The sequence below is a fragment of the Rhinolophus ferrumequinum genome, chromosome 11 (assembly GCF_004115265.2).
Source record: "Rhinolophus ferrumequinum isolate MPI-CBG mRhiFer1 chromosome 11, mRhiFer1_v1.p, whole genome shotgun sequence".
In the NCBI taxonomy this organism is placed as follows: domain Eukaryota; kingdom Metazoa; phylum Chordata; class Mammalia; order Chiroptera; family Rhinolophidae; genus Rhinolophus; species Rhinolophus ferrumequinum.
Genome location: NC_046294.1, coordinates 22,204,686 through 22,218,083, shown reverse-complemented (window position 1 = coordinate 22,218,083; position 13,398 = coordinate 22,204,686). Strand labels below are relative to the sequence as shown.

The 13,398-nt window shown below is 45.6% G+C and overlaps 1 protein-coding gene across 3 annotated transcripts in view; it reads left to right on the top strand.

Annotated features, from left to right (window-relative positions):
• The window catches only part of LDLRAD3 (low density lipoprotein receptor class A domain containing 3), a 217,480-nt gene that overhangs the window by 109,892 nt on the left and 94,190 nt on the right, over window positions 1-13,398 (top strand). For all 3 annotated transcript variants that reach the window (XM_033120505.1, XM_033120506.1, XM_033120507.1), the window contains exon 4: window positions 4,454-4,588. In XM_033120505.1, coding sequence (XP_032976396.1) covers window positions 4,454-4,588 — 135 coding nt within the window. The remainder of the gene's footprint in view (window positions 1-4,453; window positions 4,589-13,398) is intronic.

Genomic DNA, 13,398 nt, shown 5'->3' with positions numbered 1-13,398 from the left:
ATATGAGGAGCCCTTGATGAGGAAGAATCCAGGTGTGGTTGTTTACCAGCACGGTATCTGTGTCTTCTGAGCAACTGGCACCTCAGTGTGAAAGACACTAAAAACTGTGTGTGGGCCCGCAGAGCATTTTGTGAGGAAGAACAAAGGAAAAGGAAAGTGAGTGATCACTGAAACTTTTCTGCCAGACTGGACTCTTGAAATTTTTTTAGCAAGGTCTTTCAAACATACTGAAAAAGAGATGTAAAGTTAAATAAACCCCTGCATTCCCAATACCCTGTTTTAACAATCCTGTTACCTATAGTTATTGTTATATTATTGTAACAATATTAACTATCGTTAATAATACTAGATTCCATTATGTTATAACGATATTATAACTGTTAACTAAAGTTAATCATACTGTGTTGTATATTTGAAAGTTGCTGAGTAGATCTTTATCGAAAGTTCTCACCACAAAATAAATTTGGTAATTGTGTGTGGTGAGGGATGTTAACTAGACTTACAGAAATGATCATTTTGCAATGTATACAAATAGCCAATCATTATGTTGTACACCTGAAACTAATATAATGCTGCAGGTCAATGATATCTCAATTAAAAAATCGTATTACCATGTTGCTTAATTTGCCTCAGATTTTTAAAATAGTAGGATGTCCCAAATGTCAGAAGTCTGCAGTATACTGCTCTTGGATCCTGTGCTGCTTCTCTCCAGAGGTATCCCTTGTCCTGAATTTAACATTGGTTCTTTCAATGCAAGTTGTTATTATTTCACTATATATTTTTGTAGCCGTCAATAACAAGCAGCATTCTTTTGCATAGGTAACTTCATACAAGTGGTACAACACTGTACATAGTCTTCTATAACTTGCTGTTTTCCCCTATTATGTTTGTGAAATTTCACTCTGGGCCATTGATTTTTCACTGCTGTTGATAAACAGTGACCCCTGGACCAAATTTGGCCTACTACCTGTTCTTGTAAATAACGTTCTATTGAACATTGAGAACGTTATTTGTTCTTTGTCCTTTGTTTATGAATTTTCTCTGGCTGTTTTACACTAAAGAGGCAAAGTTGAGTCGTTAAAACAGAGATACAGACTGAATGGTTAGCAAAGCCTAAAATATTTACTATCTGGCTCTTTAAGGAAGAAATTAGCCAACCCCTACTGTAGAATCCTGTTGTAACGATGTAGCACTTTGTACCTATTCTCCTGACTGTGAACATTTGGGTCATTTCTAATTTTTTTTTTTAATTTTGCAAAAACGGTGCTTCAATAAATACACATTTTTGTTTGTTTGTTTGTTTGTTCGGGATTCTCCCTAGAGTACATAACTGGAAGTGAAATAACTGGGCGGGAAGGCATGTGCATCTTAAACTTTACCAAATTTGACTAAATTGGTCTCCAAGGTTTGCACTACCAATTTGCACTCCCACCGGTCGTCTGTGAGACTTCCTCTCCCTCCACATCCTTGCCAACAATCTGGTATTTTAAGACCTGAAGTTTGGCAAGTCTGATGCGGTGCAAGTGGCGGCTTCATTACCAGTAATGGTCAACGTTTTTTGCAGTTGTTATTAACCATTTACCATTATGGGAATTCCTGATGATGACCTTTGCCCATTTTCCTATTGAGTTGTTTGTCTTTTTCCTTTTTGCTTTACGAGAGTTCTTTATATATTTTGGCTGCTGGTCCTTTCGGTTATGTGCGTTACAACCTGTCAGTGACTTGGTTTTCATTCAGTTTGGGTTCTTTACCACAGCTGTGTCTTACGGTATATAGTCCGCAGGCTTAGTTCATCTTGAAGATATGTGTGACCTGTATGCACATATACTTACATACATACTCACATATAGGCAGTAGGTATGTGCGCGCACACACACACGTGCACACATAAATGACTTCTTTTCCTTGGAAAGGGTTGCCTCGTCTGAGTTTGGAGAACAGGAAGTAGTTGCCAGCAGGGTCAGCAAGGTTGACCCAGCACAGCCTTCCCCACTGGGGTGCTCACAGCCGCTTACAAACACCCTATCTTGGAGCAATTAGAAGCTGTCTGTTTGAGTGAGCTGACTGTGGCTGACACTTTGGCTGTGTAGACGTGACCCACAAGGTCCCAGGGAAGCTGCAGGCCACCGTGGTGGGATACAAAAGGTTTGGAAGGCTGCCCCGGACAGAAACTGAATGCGATTTGTGGTTTCGGGTTTCCCCATTTTGGTTTTGGCTGAAGTCAGAGCTGGGTTTCAGCTTGATCAAGTTGAACCATTCTGTGGCCCGCAGCGATTTAAATAATTAAAACTTCCATTTTCAGGCCAGATTACTTTGGTTTGACTTTGCATTGGTCCATCATCTTCAAAACTGGCTTCCCCTGTCCCTCTGCGTCCTCTGACCTTTCAAATCTTTCAAATCAAACTTTCTTTCTTTTCTTTTTTTTAAAATTAGTTTCCGGTGTACAAAGCAACACGATAGACATTTACACCCCTCACAAAGTGATACACCCCCATCTACCCCTCTGACATCGTATATAGGTGCTACACTACCACTGACTATATTCCCTGTGCTGTACTTTACATCCCCCTGACTGTATATGTGTATATTTAATTATAGTTGACATTCAGTATTATTCTACTTCAGCTTCAGTTGTACAGGACAGCGGTCAGGTACATGCACACACAGTCTATGAAGTGATCCCACTGATAAGTCCAGTGCCCATCTGGTACCCTGCATAGTCTTTACAACATTATAGTCAAATCAAACTTTCTGAGTTGAATAGTTAAAAAAATAATTCTGCAGTCCTTCGCATTTACAGAGCCCTGTGGAACGTACAGTCTTTGCAGCCATGATCTCTGTGTATCGTAACAATATCTCGGTGGAGTGGACGGGAAGTTCTTTTCACTGGGTGTTCTTTTCACAGGCCTCTCTGGCCGCCGCTTCATATCTGGGTTTTTCCTGCTTTTGTAGAACTGAGGTTTCAGTAAAGTTTCAGTTGCATGAAAAAACAACAACAAAAAAATACATGACAGCTGCTGCTGTATAGCTGAGGACCAGTGAGAGGCACGGGGCTGACTTGCTGGGTTGACCCTGACCCCATAGCCATCTTCTGTGCTGGGCCCGATGTCCCACTCTGGTGCTCTTTCCACAACCTGTACTTCAGGGGCGAGCTCACTTCATTACCCAAGCTCCAGGATGACCCCTCTCCATTGTCACCAGTATCTCCACACTCTGGGGGACCGAGACTGACATAACTAGGGGTGACACATCTAACATTCCCTGAGCTTGTGCTACGTGTCAGGCTCTGCACTGTGCATTTTCTCACACGCCAGCTCAGTTGATGCTGAAACGAAGGCTGTGAGTAGCAGGATGAGCTTCACGGGCCTGTGACCGGCACAGCCGCACAGGGCTCGTGCTTAGCTTAGAGGGATGCCATGCTTGCTTTTACACCCTGCACTTGCCTTCCTGAATTTTTCAATAATTTTTGTACAGTCAGCCCCACATTTTCCAGTTCGCACTGGGCCCTGCAAATTATGCAACTGGTCCTGTCCACAGATCAAGAAACCGAGGCTCGAGAGGTAAAGTAATTTGCCCAGGATTATACAGCTAATAACTGGCAAAGATGGGACTGGAGTAATTTCTACTTTGCCACTTCATTTATTAAAACTAGAGCCCTGGAAGAGCCTTGTTTGAATTGCATTGCAAGGAAACGGGAAGCAAAGTAAACTGAGCTATAAAAATACTGATTTTCTGTGGAGATTTGCTTATGTGCTGTTAAGTGGTTTTGTGGTGACCTCACACTGGCCAGTTGCCACCCTTGTCTTTGGGTGGACCCTTTCTGTCATTTCTTTTGAAAGTCAGTGGAACAGGGAGCCTCACCGGGGAGCCAGTCAGGCTGATCAAGTGAGTTCTTGGGCTTCTTTGGTAGAAGAAGAAAGTGAGACCCCTGAGTTTGCTCGGTGAGCCACAAAGATACATGAGGAATTAATTAGGGAGCTGGAAGGATCCGACATAGCTCCTGGACCAGATCATGCCATCACTCTCTTGGTGCCAGCGATTCCTGGATCCCTGACCCAGCTACTCCTTCTGGCTTTGCTTTTCTCTTTGTGTCTCTTATGCTCCCAACCATTCCACTCCCAACTCTCCCGGGACATGCAGGTTTGCCCCAGGCCCCTCAAAGGCTAGAAGGTTGACCACTTTGGGTGACGCATTGTCCTCTGGCCATGTTGGTATGTCATAGGCACCAGCTTGATGACATGGGCAAAGGACCTTTTAGAACGGGGCCGAATGCGTCTTGTCCCATCCAGGTCATTGGCTGGCTAGTCTTCCAGGACAGACTTGGCGTTGGCCATCTTAGAAAATGAGCTCACTGCTTCTTGAACAGGATATACTCCTGGCTGGAGAAGATTCTGGGGGTTCCCATGGGGACTTGCTGGCCGCCCTGGTGATGTGCTCCGTTTTCCCTTCACAGCAGCAAACCCTCTGCTTTGCTCCACCGCCCGCTACCACTGCAAGAACGGTCTCTGTATTGACAAGAGCTTCATTTGCGATGGGCAAAATAACTGTCAAGACAACAGCGACGAGGAAAGCTGTGAAAGTTCTCAAGGTAGGAAACACTCAAGCTCTAAAAAATAATTGCAACATCACACCACAGTAACTCTCAAAAGAAGTTACCCTCAACCAAATACAACAGCTGTATTTATTTTTGCACTTTACCTTGCAGCCCTTGTACACATGATTTTAACTATATAACACACCTACCATTCTGTTTTTCTCATTATTAAATATAATATGTACACTTTTTCTTCGATATTGAAATAGGCCCCAGCTGCATTACATGCTGCCATGGTGCTCTACTGTGGTGTTTTGAATTACTGCGTTGTTGGGGACCATCAGGGTTGTTTCTTTCCACTGAATTACTTGTTCAGGATAAATTCCGCAGAGTGGGACATCTGAATGGTTCACGGCCATACCTCGCCGGACAGCTGTGTGAGATTACTTTTTTATTTTATGCTGCTGCTAGTATTGGAATACCTCAGGCATTCACTCTCTCCTGTTTTTTCCATACTTGCTAATTTAGTAGTCATAGAATGATAGCTCCCCCAAATGCTTTAATTTGCATTTCTCAGATTATGAGCAAAGCTGACATTTCCCCCCACGTGTTTGTTTACTGCTTTGTTTCCTCTTGTGTGAATTACCTACTCATATCAGGGCTCTTGGTCTCAGAGCTGTTTTCTGAAAGCTGAAGGATGCAGTTGTGGGGATGGAAAAATAAGCTTTTTAGGGAACCCAGAAGGACACAATGGGATCATAACCTTTCCTGCTAAAACTAACTAGGTACATTTCTTTACTTATTGACTCTTTTTCAGTAAACATGTGTTTTCTTCATTGGTAAGGAAAAAATGATTTAAAAATAGACGTACATTTTAAGGCATCCTAAAAAGTATATTTCTGTTACAAACTGGTATCATCTGTATGCAATCTTTACTGTTTTCACTTAATATTATATTGCTGTGATTCATCCATCTTATTGTTTGTTGGTAGAGTTCATTTTCTTGACTGTTATTCAGTATTTCACTGTATATAGACTACAGTTTATAGACTCACTAAAACTGTAAAAAAGAAAAGCAAGAGAAAGATGGTTAACTGGCAAACTCGTATATCGGGAGGTAGGATAGACGGGATAAGCTCCATGAAGTTAGATGGAGGTTCTTTTCGAGGTCCTAGCTTTTATTTTGGTTGGTGTTTATTATGTTATTCATAATGAATGAATGAACTAATGGGTTATGCGTAGACCACTGGTCAGAGTGGGTCACAAATTAAGGATTATGATCGATTCAAATCTATGTGCCCAACATCCATAGACAAGAAAGACAAAATATGCATCGACATAGACTTTGCCTAAGTTTGTGCAGAGAACAGCTCTGGGAGGTGAGTCCTGGGCAGAATTAGCCTGAGTGTCCGAGCCTGGGAAGTCCCCTCCATGAGCTTTTGTTTCACCAGTGGTTCTCAAAGTGTGATCCTCAGAGCAGCTTTGCATGGGGACTCTTTGGAAATGCGGAGCTCAGGCCACACCCCAGACCCACTGAGTCCACTGGGGAGCAATGTGTGGTTTCACAAGCCTTCCAGGTATGTCACATGCACATTACAGTCTGACAACCACTGTCGTACACTAACTTTAAAGAGGTTTCTCATCTTGTCATTTGCCTAGGAGTTTCTCAACTTCTGATGGAACAACAGGGCATTTCTAGCCTTTGCACACACTCAAGATTTTATAAAACAGAAGTTATGCCAATATACCTCCTATGGCATGTGCCGTTGGTGGCGATAGACACCAAATGGGGGGATAGCAGTCACAAAGTCAAGGAAACATTAGGATAGATGGGGGGATTGAGGACATTTTTCTGCATTTTTTTAAAATAAATTTTATTGGGGAGCAGTGTGGTTTTCCAGGACCCATCAGCTCCAAGTCAAGCTATTGTTTTCAATCTAGTTGTGGAGGGCACAGCTCACTGGCCCATGTGGGACTCGAACCGGTGACCTTGGTTTTATGAGCACCGTGCTTTAACCAACTGAGCCAACCGGTGTCAAAATATATCCTATCTTCTTCGGCTGGGCTTCCAGTCTTAGAAAATGTATCAAATAATGTGGGAAAAGAAAATTTATTTTGTAATGGTTTTTATTTTTATTTATTTGTTTTTGATGGCGTGGAGAAAACTGACCCCAAGATAGGAATATGGTTCTTGAAATACTTTTCTTCTAATTTGATGAGTGTATGGAGAAGGGGTGTCTCCACGTTAGAGACACCAGCTTTGTGTGTACCTCTCTTCCCTTTGATCCTCCCGATTTAGTTCTAGTCCGTATCCTTGGCCTTTACAACCAACAACAACCTCTGTCAGGCATTGGGCGTGGAAATGGGACCATGGAAGTGGAGTCGTTACCATGCCTTTCTATTCCATCTGGGATGTATTAGAGACGAAAGAACACTGCGGTGGAATGGAGTTTTAGGGGGGGCCTTCGTTGATTAGAAACATAACCTGCTTACCAGATAATTCCAAAAGCAGTGGCTTTGGAGCAGTCTTGCATGTGGATTTTCCTGTTGCGTAGGAACTCTCCGTGGGAGAGCACATCTGAGGGTCAGCAGGTGTTGCCATGCACGTGGTGGGTGTGGCCGGCACTCAGCTGGCCTCAAATGTGTTGAATTCAATCCTAATCAAACAGATTCTTTCCAGCTTTGGAGAAGGGATTGAATGTGGCAGGCAGCCTTTCATGATCCCCAACTCCTGGGGTTCCTACTCTGATACAATGTGATTTGGATTTTCTGACTTGCTTGTTTTCGGAAATGGTGGCAAAATACACGTAACATAAAACTGACGATCTCAACCATTTTTTAAGTGTACAGTTCGGTAGTGTTATTTTCACATCGTTGTACCCCAGTCTCTAGAATGTTTCATCTTGTAAAACTGAACCTCTGTACCCATTGAACAATTTTCCCCTCCCCTCAGTGCTGGGAACCACTATTCTACTTTCTGTCTCTGAATTTGACTTCTCTAGGTGCCTCGTATGAGTGGGATCACACACAGTCTTTGTCTTTTTCTGACTGGCTTATTTTTTCACTTAGCATATTGCCTTTAAGTTTCATCCAGGTTGTAGCACGTGTCAGAATTCCCTTCCTTGTTCATTAAGGCTGAAGAATAGTCCATTGTATAACTGGACCACATTTTGTGTATCCATTCATCTGTTGATGAATACTTGCCTTGCTTCCACCTTTTGGCTATTGTGAATAACGCTGCTGTGAACATAGATGTACAACTTGTGACTTGCTTTTAACAAAGACAATGGCATCAAAAGTGATAGGATGTCAGTTCCCAAGATTAAATTACAAAAGACTCTGGCATGTGTTTCGCCTACTGTTTCTTGCTCATGCGGATGGAAGCCAGCTGCCATGTTGTAAGCTGCCCCGTGGGTAGACCCCTGTGGCAGGACCTGGGGAGGGCTCTGACCAAGATAGCAACAAACGGAGGCCCGCCCAAAGGGGCTCCTCCTGGGCCAGCCTCGAGCTGTCCGAGGCCCCGGCAGACACCTTGATTGTATGTAGCCTTGTAAGAGGCTTTGAGTGAGAGCTAAGCCACTCCTGGATTTCCAATCCATAGAAACTGTGCAGTAATAAATGTGTGGTTGTTTTGAATCTCTGAGTTTGGGGCTAATTTGTTACACAGTCAGTAACAGATAGCCAATATACTGAATACCTGTCACATGGACCCTAATTCTGATTGCTCCAGTCACAGAGCTTCTGAAGAGCTCAGGTGATGGTGAGGGGATCAGACCTTTGGAAGGAGATCAGGCAAGGTGTTTGCAAGGGTCGCCACGACTAAGTACTGACTAAATGTCAGGCACCATTCCAAGCACTTTACTAGTATCCTCCCAGTTAGTTCTCATAAAAGCCGTGTGAGAGGGAGTTCCTCTCACAGAAAATGAGCCCCATTTCTAGATGAAGAATCCAGGGAACAGAGCGGTTGTATATGAAGGCTGGCATAATTTCCCTCTTTTAATACTCAGGTTTTCCTTTGAGTAAGAACGACTACTGGTGCCTGTCCACTGCCTCCCCACCTGAGGAATGCTGAGAAGTTAAGCCCTTCTGAGGAAGCCACCAATGCCAGGGTAGTTAATTGGGTATTTTGGCAATCGAGATGCAGTTTCTTTATCTTGCTTGCTGTATTCTGATGATAACGCTTCAAGAGAATTTGGAAAGCTGGTCGTGAGGTTTGGCACCTCACCAGAAGCTAACAGTGACAGCTTTGTTCTGTTTCTTCTGCAGAAGTCTGTGTGTGTGTGTGTGTGTGTGAGAGAGAGAGAGAGAGAGAGAGAGAGAGAGAGAGAGAGAGAGAGAGAGAGAAGGAGAACACAGTCCTTACTGCCTTTTTGTCAGTGGATAGATAATGTGCCAGGCCCTGAGCTGCCTGCATGTGTTACAGAAGTAGTCTTGACCCCTCTTCAGTTGTGTCTTCCCCCCAAATCCATATGTTGAGGTTCTAAAAGCTAGTGCCTTAGGATGTGACCTTGTTTAGAAATAGGTTCATCACAGGTGTAATTAGTTAAGACAAGGTCACACTGGAGTAGGGTGTGCCTCTAATCCAATGCGATTGGTGCCCTTATAAAAGGGCAAATTTGGACACCGACAGGAACACAGGGAGAATGTCATGTGAACATGAAGGCCGGCATTAGGGTGACGTATCTACAAGCCAAGCAACGCCAAAGATTGCCAGCAAACCACCAGAAGGTAGATGGGAGGAGGCAGGCAACCAATTTTCCCTCACAGCCCACAGAATGAACCAGCCCTGCCACATCCAGCCTCCAGAACTGTGAGACAGTACATTCCTGTTGTTTCAGCCATCTAGTTTGTGGTCCTTTGTTACGGCAGTGCTTGCCACTAATACAGACCCCAGGAAGTCCCACCCAGGCAGGACACAGCGATGCACTAGGTGCCACAGTAGAAATACAGACAGGGGCTGTGAAACTGTCAGTGAGTGACCACAGTGCAGAAGCAGAGTGAGACGAGGCCCTCAGGGAGATGTGGAAGTCCTGGGTGCACGTAGGGAGTCGTGATGGCTGAGCAAGGGTCCTCTCGGTGGGGAGAGGTGCTGGCCTGCGGCTCTGTGGGGTTGGCAGAGCCATGCTTGGGGAACAGGGCATCTCCCAGCTGGTACTTGGCAGTGTTCTTTTCCTGTGCTTGGCGCGCCGGCCTCATTAACTCATTCTCCACAACAGTCCTGGAACTGGAGTCAGTGAAGCAGAAACCCAGAACGTTCCCTTCAAGTCCGGACCAAATCCATCGACAACTCTGTTTTCTGGGCCCCTTAGGACAGTTGCACTTGGTTCTTTCACCTTCAGTCCTGAGGCGCCAGGTGACCTCAATTAGTCAGTGACCAACCCTGACTAGGGGCTGGAGGCTGGGCTTACCGTGGATAAACACAAAGCCACAGGAAGTGAGAATTAGGGACAGTGACTGCTTCTTACCCTAGCCTCTCAAATAAATCCCTCAACTAAAACCTGAGAGCTGAAGGAACCAAGGCAGAGGGTCCTTGTGGCTGATGGGCAGAGGGGTTGCTGATTCAGGCCACCACTGCTAACTCAGTGGCTTTTGGGCCTTTCACCCACTGTGACCAGGGTTATGTTATCCAAGGTCCGTTACGGGAACTGTCCTTGCACACTGCTAAAATTCGAAGTTTGGTATCCCTTCACATTTTCCCTCCCGCCCCGCATATGGGCCTGTGGTAGACTGGATTTGTATCTGGAGCTTCACTCCCTTCCGCTCCCCTGTGATCTGGCGGAGTCGCCAGAGGAAATATCCCTACCCCCGGATGCTGGGCTTGCTTTGGCTGTGGAATATTGGCAGACACGATGAGAAGAGAGGTTTGAAGTTGCTGTGCCCTTGTGCATGGTCTCCTGCATTCCAGTGACCTGCCACGAGAAGAACATGGGGGAGCTCCTGGTCCAAAGAAAACGGGCTATCACACGGAGCAGACCCGATGCCTGACCCCAACCCACAGGCTGGGGTCAGTCCCAGCTGAGGCCAGAAAGATATGGGTCTTGCCGACCCATGAGCAGGGAATAAGTCTCTCCTGTTGTCAATCGTTGAGATTTTTAAGGAGTGTCTATTACGTAGGAAGAATTGACTAATACCAGATCCTTATGAAATGTGTGCACGTCTGTATGTGTTTACCAGGTAGTCAGAGATTGCTGATCTGTGCCGGGGCCTGTGCCAGCTGACACAGGGACGTGCCAAATTTTGACAAACCTTAAGATGCCATCAAGTGTAATATCCACCATTATTTTAGGTTTTGCTGAAAAAGACAAAAATGCTGACAATTACTTTATGACACGCTTTTGATGTTAAGATGCTTCTCAATTCAGAATGTGAAAACATTGTGCATGTTAGAATGGAAGAACGGTAATAGGGAAGAAGTGTGGTCTCCACTCTGATGGAACTTAACCTTCCAGTAGGAAAAACAGGCGTTAAGTTGGTCACTCGAGTGAGGAATGTGTGGCAAAGGCAAACACAGGATGCTCTGGAAGCGAATGACAGGAATCTCTGTAGGGTGGGAAGGCCTTCCTGAGAGAGAGGTGCTGAATCTGAAACCAGAAGGGTAAGGAGGAGTTCACTGGACAAGGCGGGGCAGGTGGAGGAAGAAGGAACTACAGGTTAGAAGACCCAGAATTGAGAGACAGCGTGGTACCTTTGAAGAACAAAAGATCCACAGGGCTCCCCTAGGGTGGACAGAAAGCGAATGACTCAGAAGGAAGCGGGAGCGGTCAGCAGTGGCCTATGGATTGGTGACCCAGGAAGCCACATTAGGGATGTTGGACTTTCTCGCTTCCTCCCGGGTGGGAAAGTGGGACGTCTCCTGTGGACAGTGGGACGTCATGGACGAGCTGTGGGAAGGTGACAGCAGTGGGGTGAGACAGGGCAGTGGCTTCAGGAAGCATTTCCAAGATTCGATGATAAACTGGACAAGGGTGGTAAGGGATAGAAACAGCCCACGCCACGCGTCACCGTGGGGATGCTAACTCGGTGGGACTGGAGAATCTGCCCTATTATTTTCCAGGGGTGCGTGGTTTTTGCCCTTCTCCTCCAGGCTCCCGCTAGGCAAGGAAGTTGAGAGTAAAAGTTGCTTATGCTTTTCGAAGAGACTTTTGCTTTCTGTCATAAGATAAAGCCAAGTGACTGAGTAGCCAAAGATTATTTCTAGAGAAATCGTGGCAAGCATAAGATAGGAAAAGGGCTAGTTTTTAGTTTAGTTTTCCAAGTATGAATGTAAAAGAGCTTTATTTATTTATTTTTTTTAAATAGTAATCTTGGTGTAGGGGATCCAACCAAAAATGTCACAACCTAGAATTGGATGGGTGGTCAATATTTACCACAAAACTCATGGCCGCCAAGTGATGTCAAGAGCTTCCTTGGAGGGGCCCTAGGAAAGAATCGTCACCCCGAAAGAATTCATTCGGCTTTCCTTAGAGTAAAACGGCTGGAAGAATGCGGAAACCTTTTTTCCACTTTCAATTTGAGAGTTTGAAAGCCCAGCTGGGCTGGAAAAAGCAGAAATGCTGACTTCATCGGAAGAAACAGAAGGAGACCAGACCGGGAGAGGTTGATTGCTGCCTTTCTGTACCTGTGGGGTTTTTTCTTTTAATTGAGTGTTTGCATCATGAAAGCTTCCTTTCCTTAAACCACTGCAACAGGAGTTTGAGGAGTTCTACAATTTCCCTCATTTAGAAGCAAGTCAGACTGATTGTCCAGTGAGGATAGTAATTACTTCCTGATCTCGCAGCCGCTGTGGTAATCTTCAGGGCTTTCTTTAGTCCTCTCCGTTCCTTGCACATGTGCCCCCTGCTCTTCCCTCTCCTGGCTCCTGGCTCCATCTGTCCCTCCCTCTTCCTGGTCACCCAGCAGAGCGTGCCTCTTTCTGAGGCAGAGGGACCAATTTTCAGGGCAGTGAGACCAAGTGTGGGGCTTGCGGCCTGTCTGCAAGTCTGCTGTGCACGTTTTCTGAGCCGCGGGGCTGCTGTGCCGCTTGATCACGCAGGGGACCTTGCAGGGGACCTTCTCAGACCATGGGCAGCTTGTGGCCCTCAGCTCCCCACTCCGCTCCCCACCAACACTTTGATTCTCTCGACTCTTCTTCCTGTTCATTCAAACTCAAATCATGTGCAGAGTGCCTGCTATTACCCGGCCCCACCCAGGTTCTGGGAGAAATACAAAGCTGGATCACATCAAAGTTGCTCACCATCTGCAAGGGAGAAACGTAATGCCCTACAGATTAGGACCCTAAAGTATGATAAATGCTGTGATAGAGGAATGACAGCATGCCACGGGAGGCACGAGGACAGGATTGGGACACCGGGAGGATGTGACAAGGCTTCAGAGGAATGAAAATCTCTGCTCAGTCTTTAAGGATAAACAAAAACGGACCCATAAGCAAGCATGAGAGGGCAGCTAGCTAGAGGAAGTCGCATATTCAAAGACATTCCTTACGGCTGGAACAAAGTGTGCATATGAATGTGTGTGGGGTGGGGGTAAGTGGGGGGATATAGAGCCATCAGGGTGGGTTGTGGCCAGCTTGGGGAGACCCCCTCCCTGCATGCTTCAGTTGGAAGGTGGAGCCAGAGGGGGAGTATCAGGAGAAATGAGATGCTTAGCCCTGGAAAAGGAATTCCCAGGAGGGGCTGGCTGTCATTGTCCCCTGTGAGAATTCTGATTCTCTGTGGGTCATACTGAGCTCTGCCCTCCCACGGGCAGGGGAAATCTAATTGACACTTGGGGATACTGTCCATGAAGCTGGGGAATAAAGATTCTGTGAATTCTCCAGGATGAGAATAGTTTGGGAGGGTAGGTGACCCAGGGACTAAGCTGTGCGC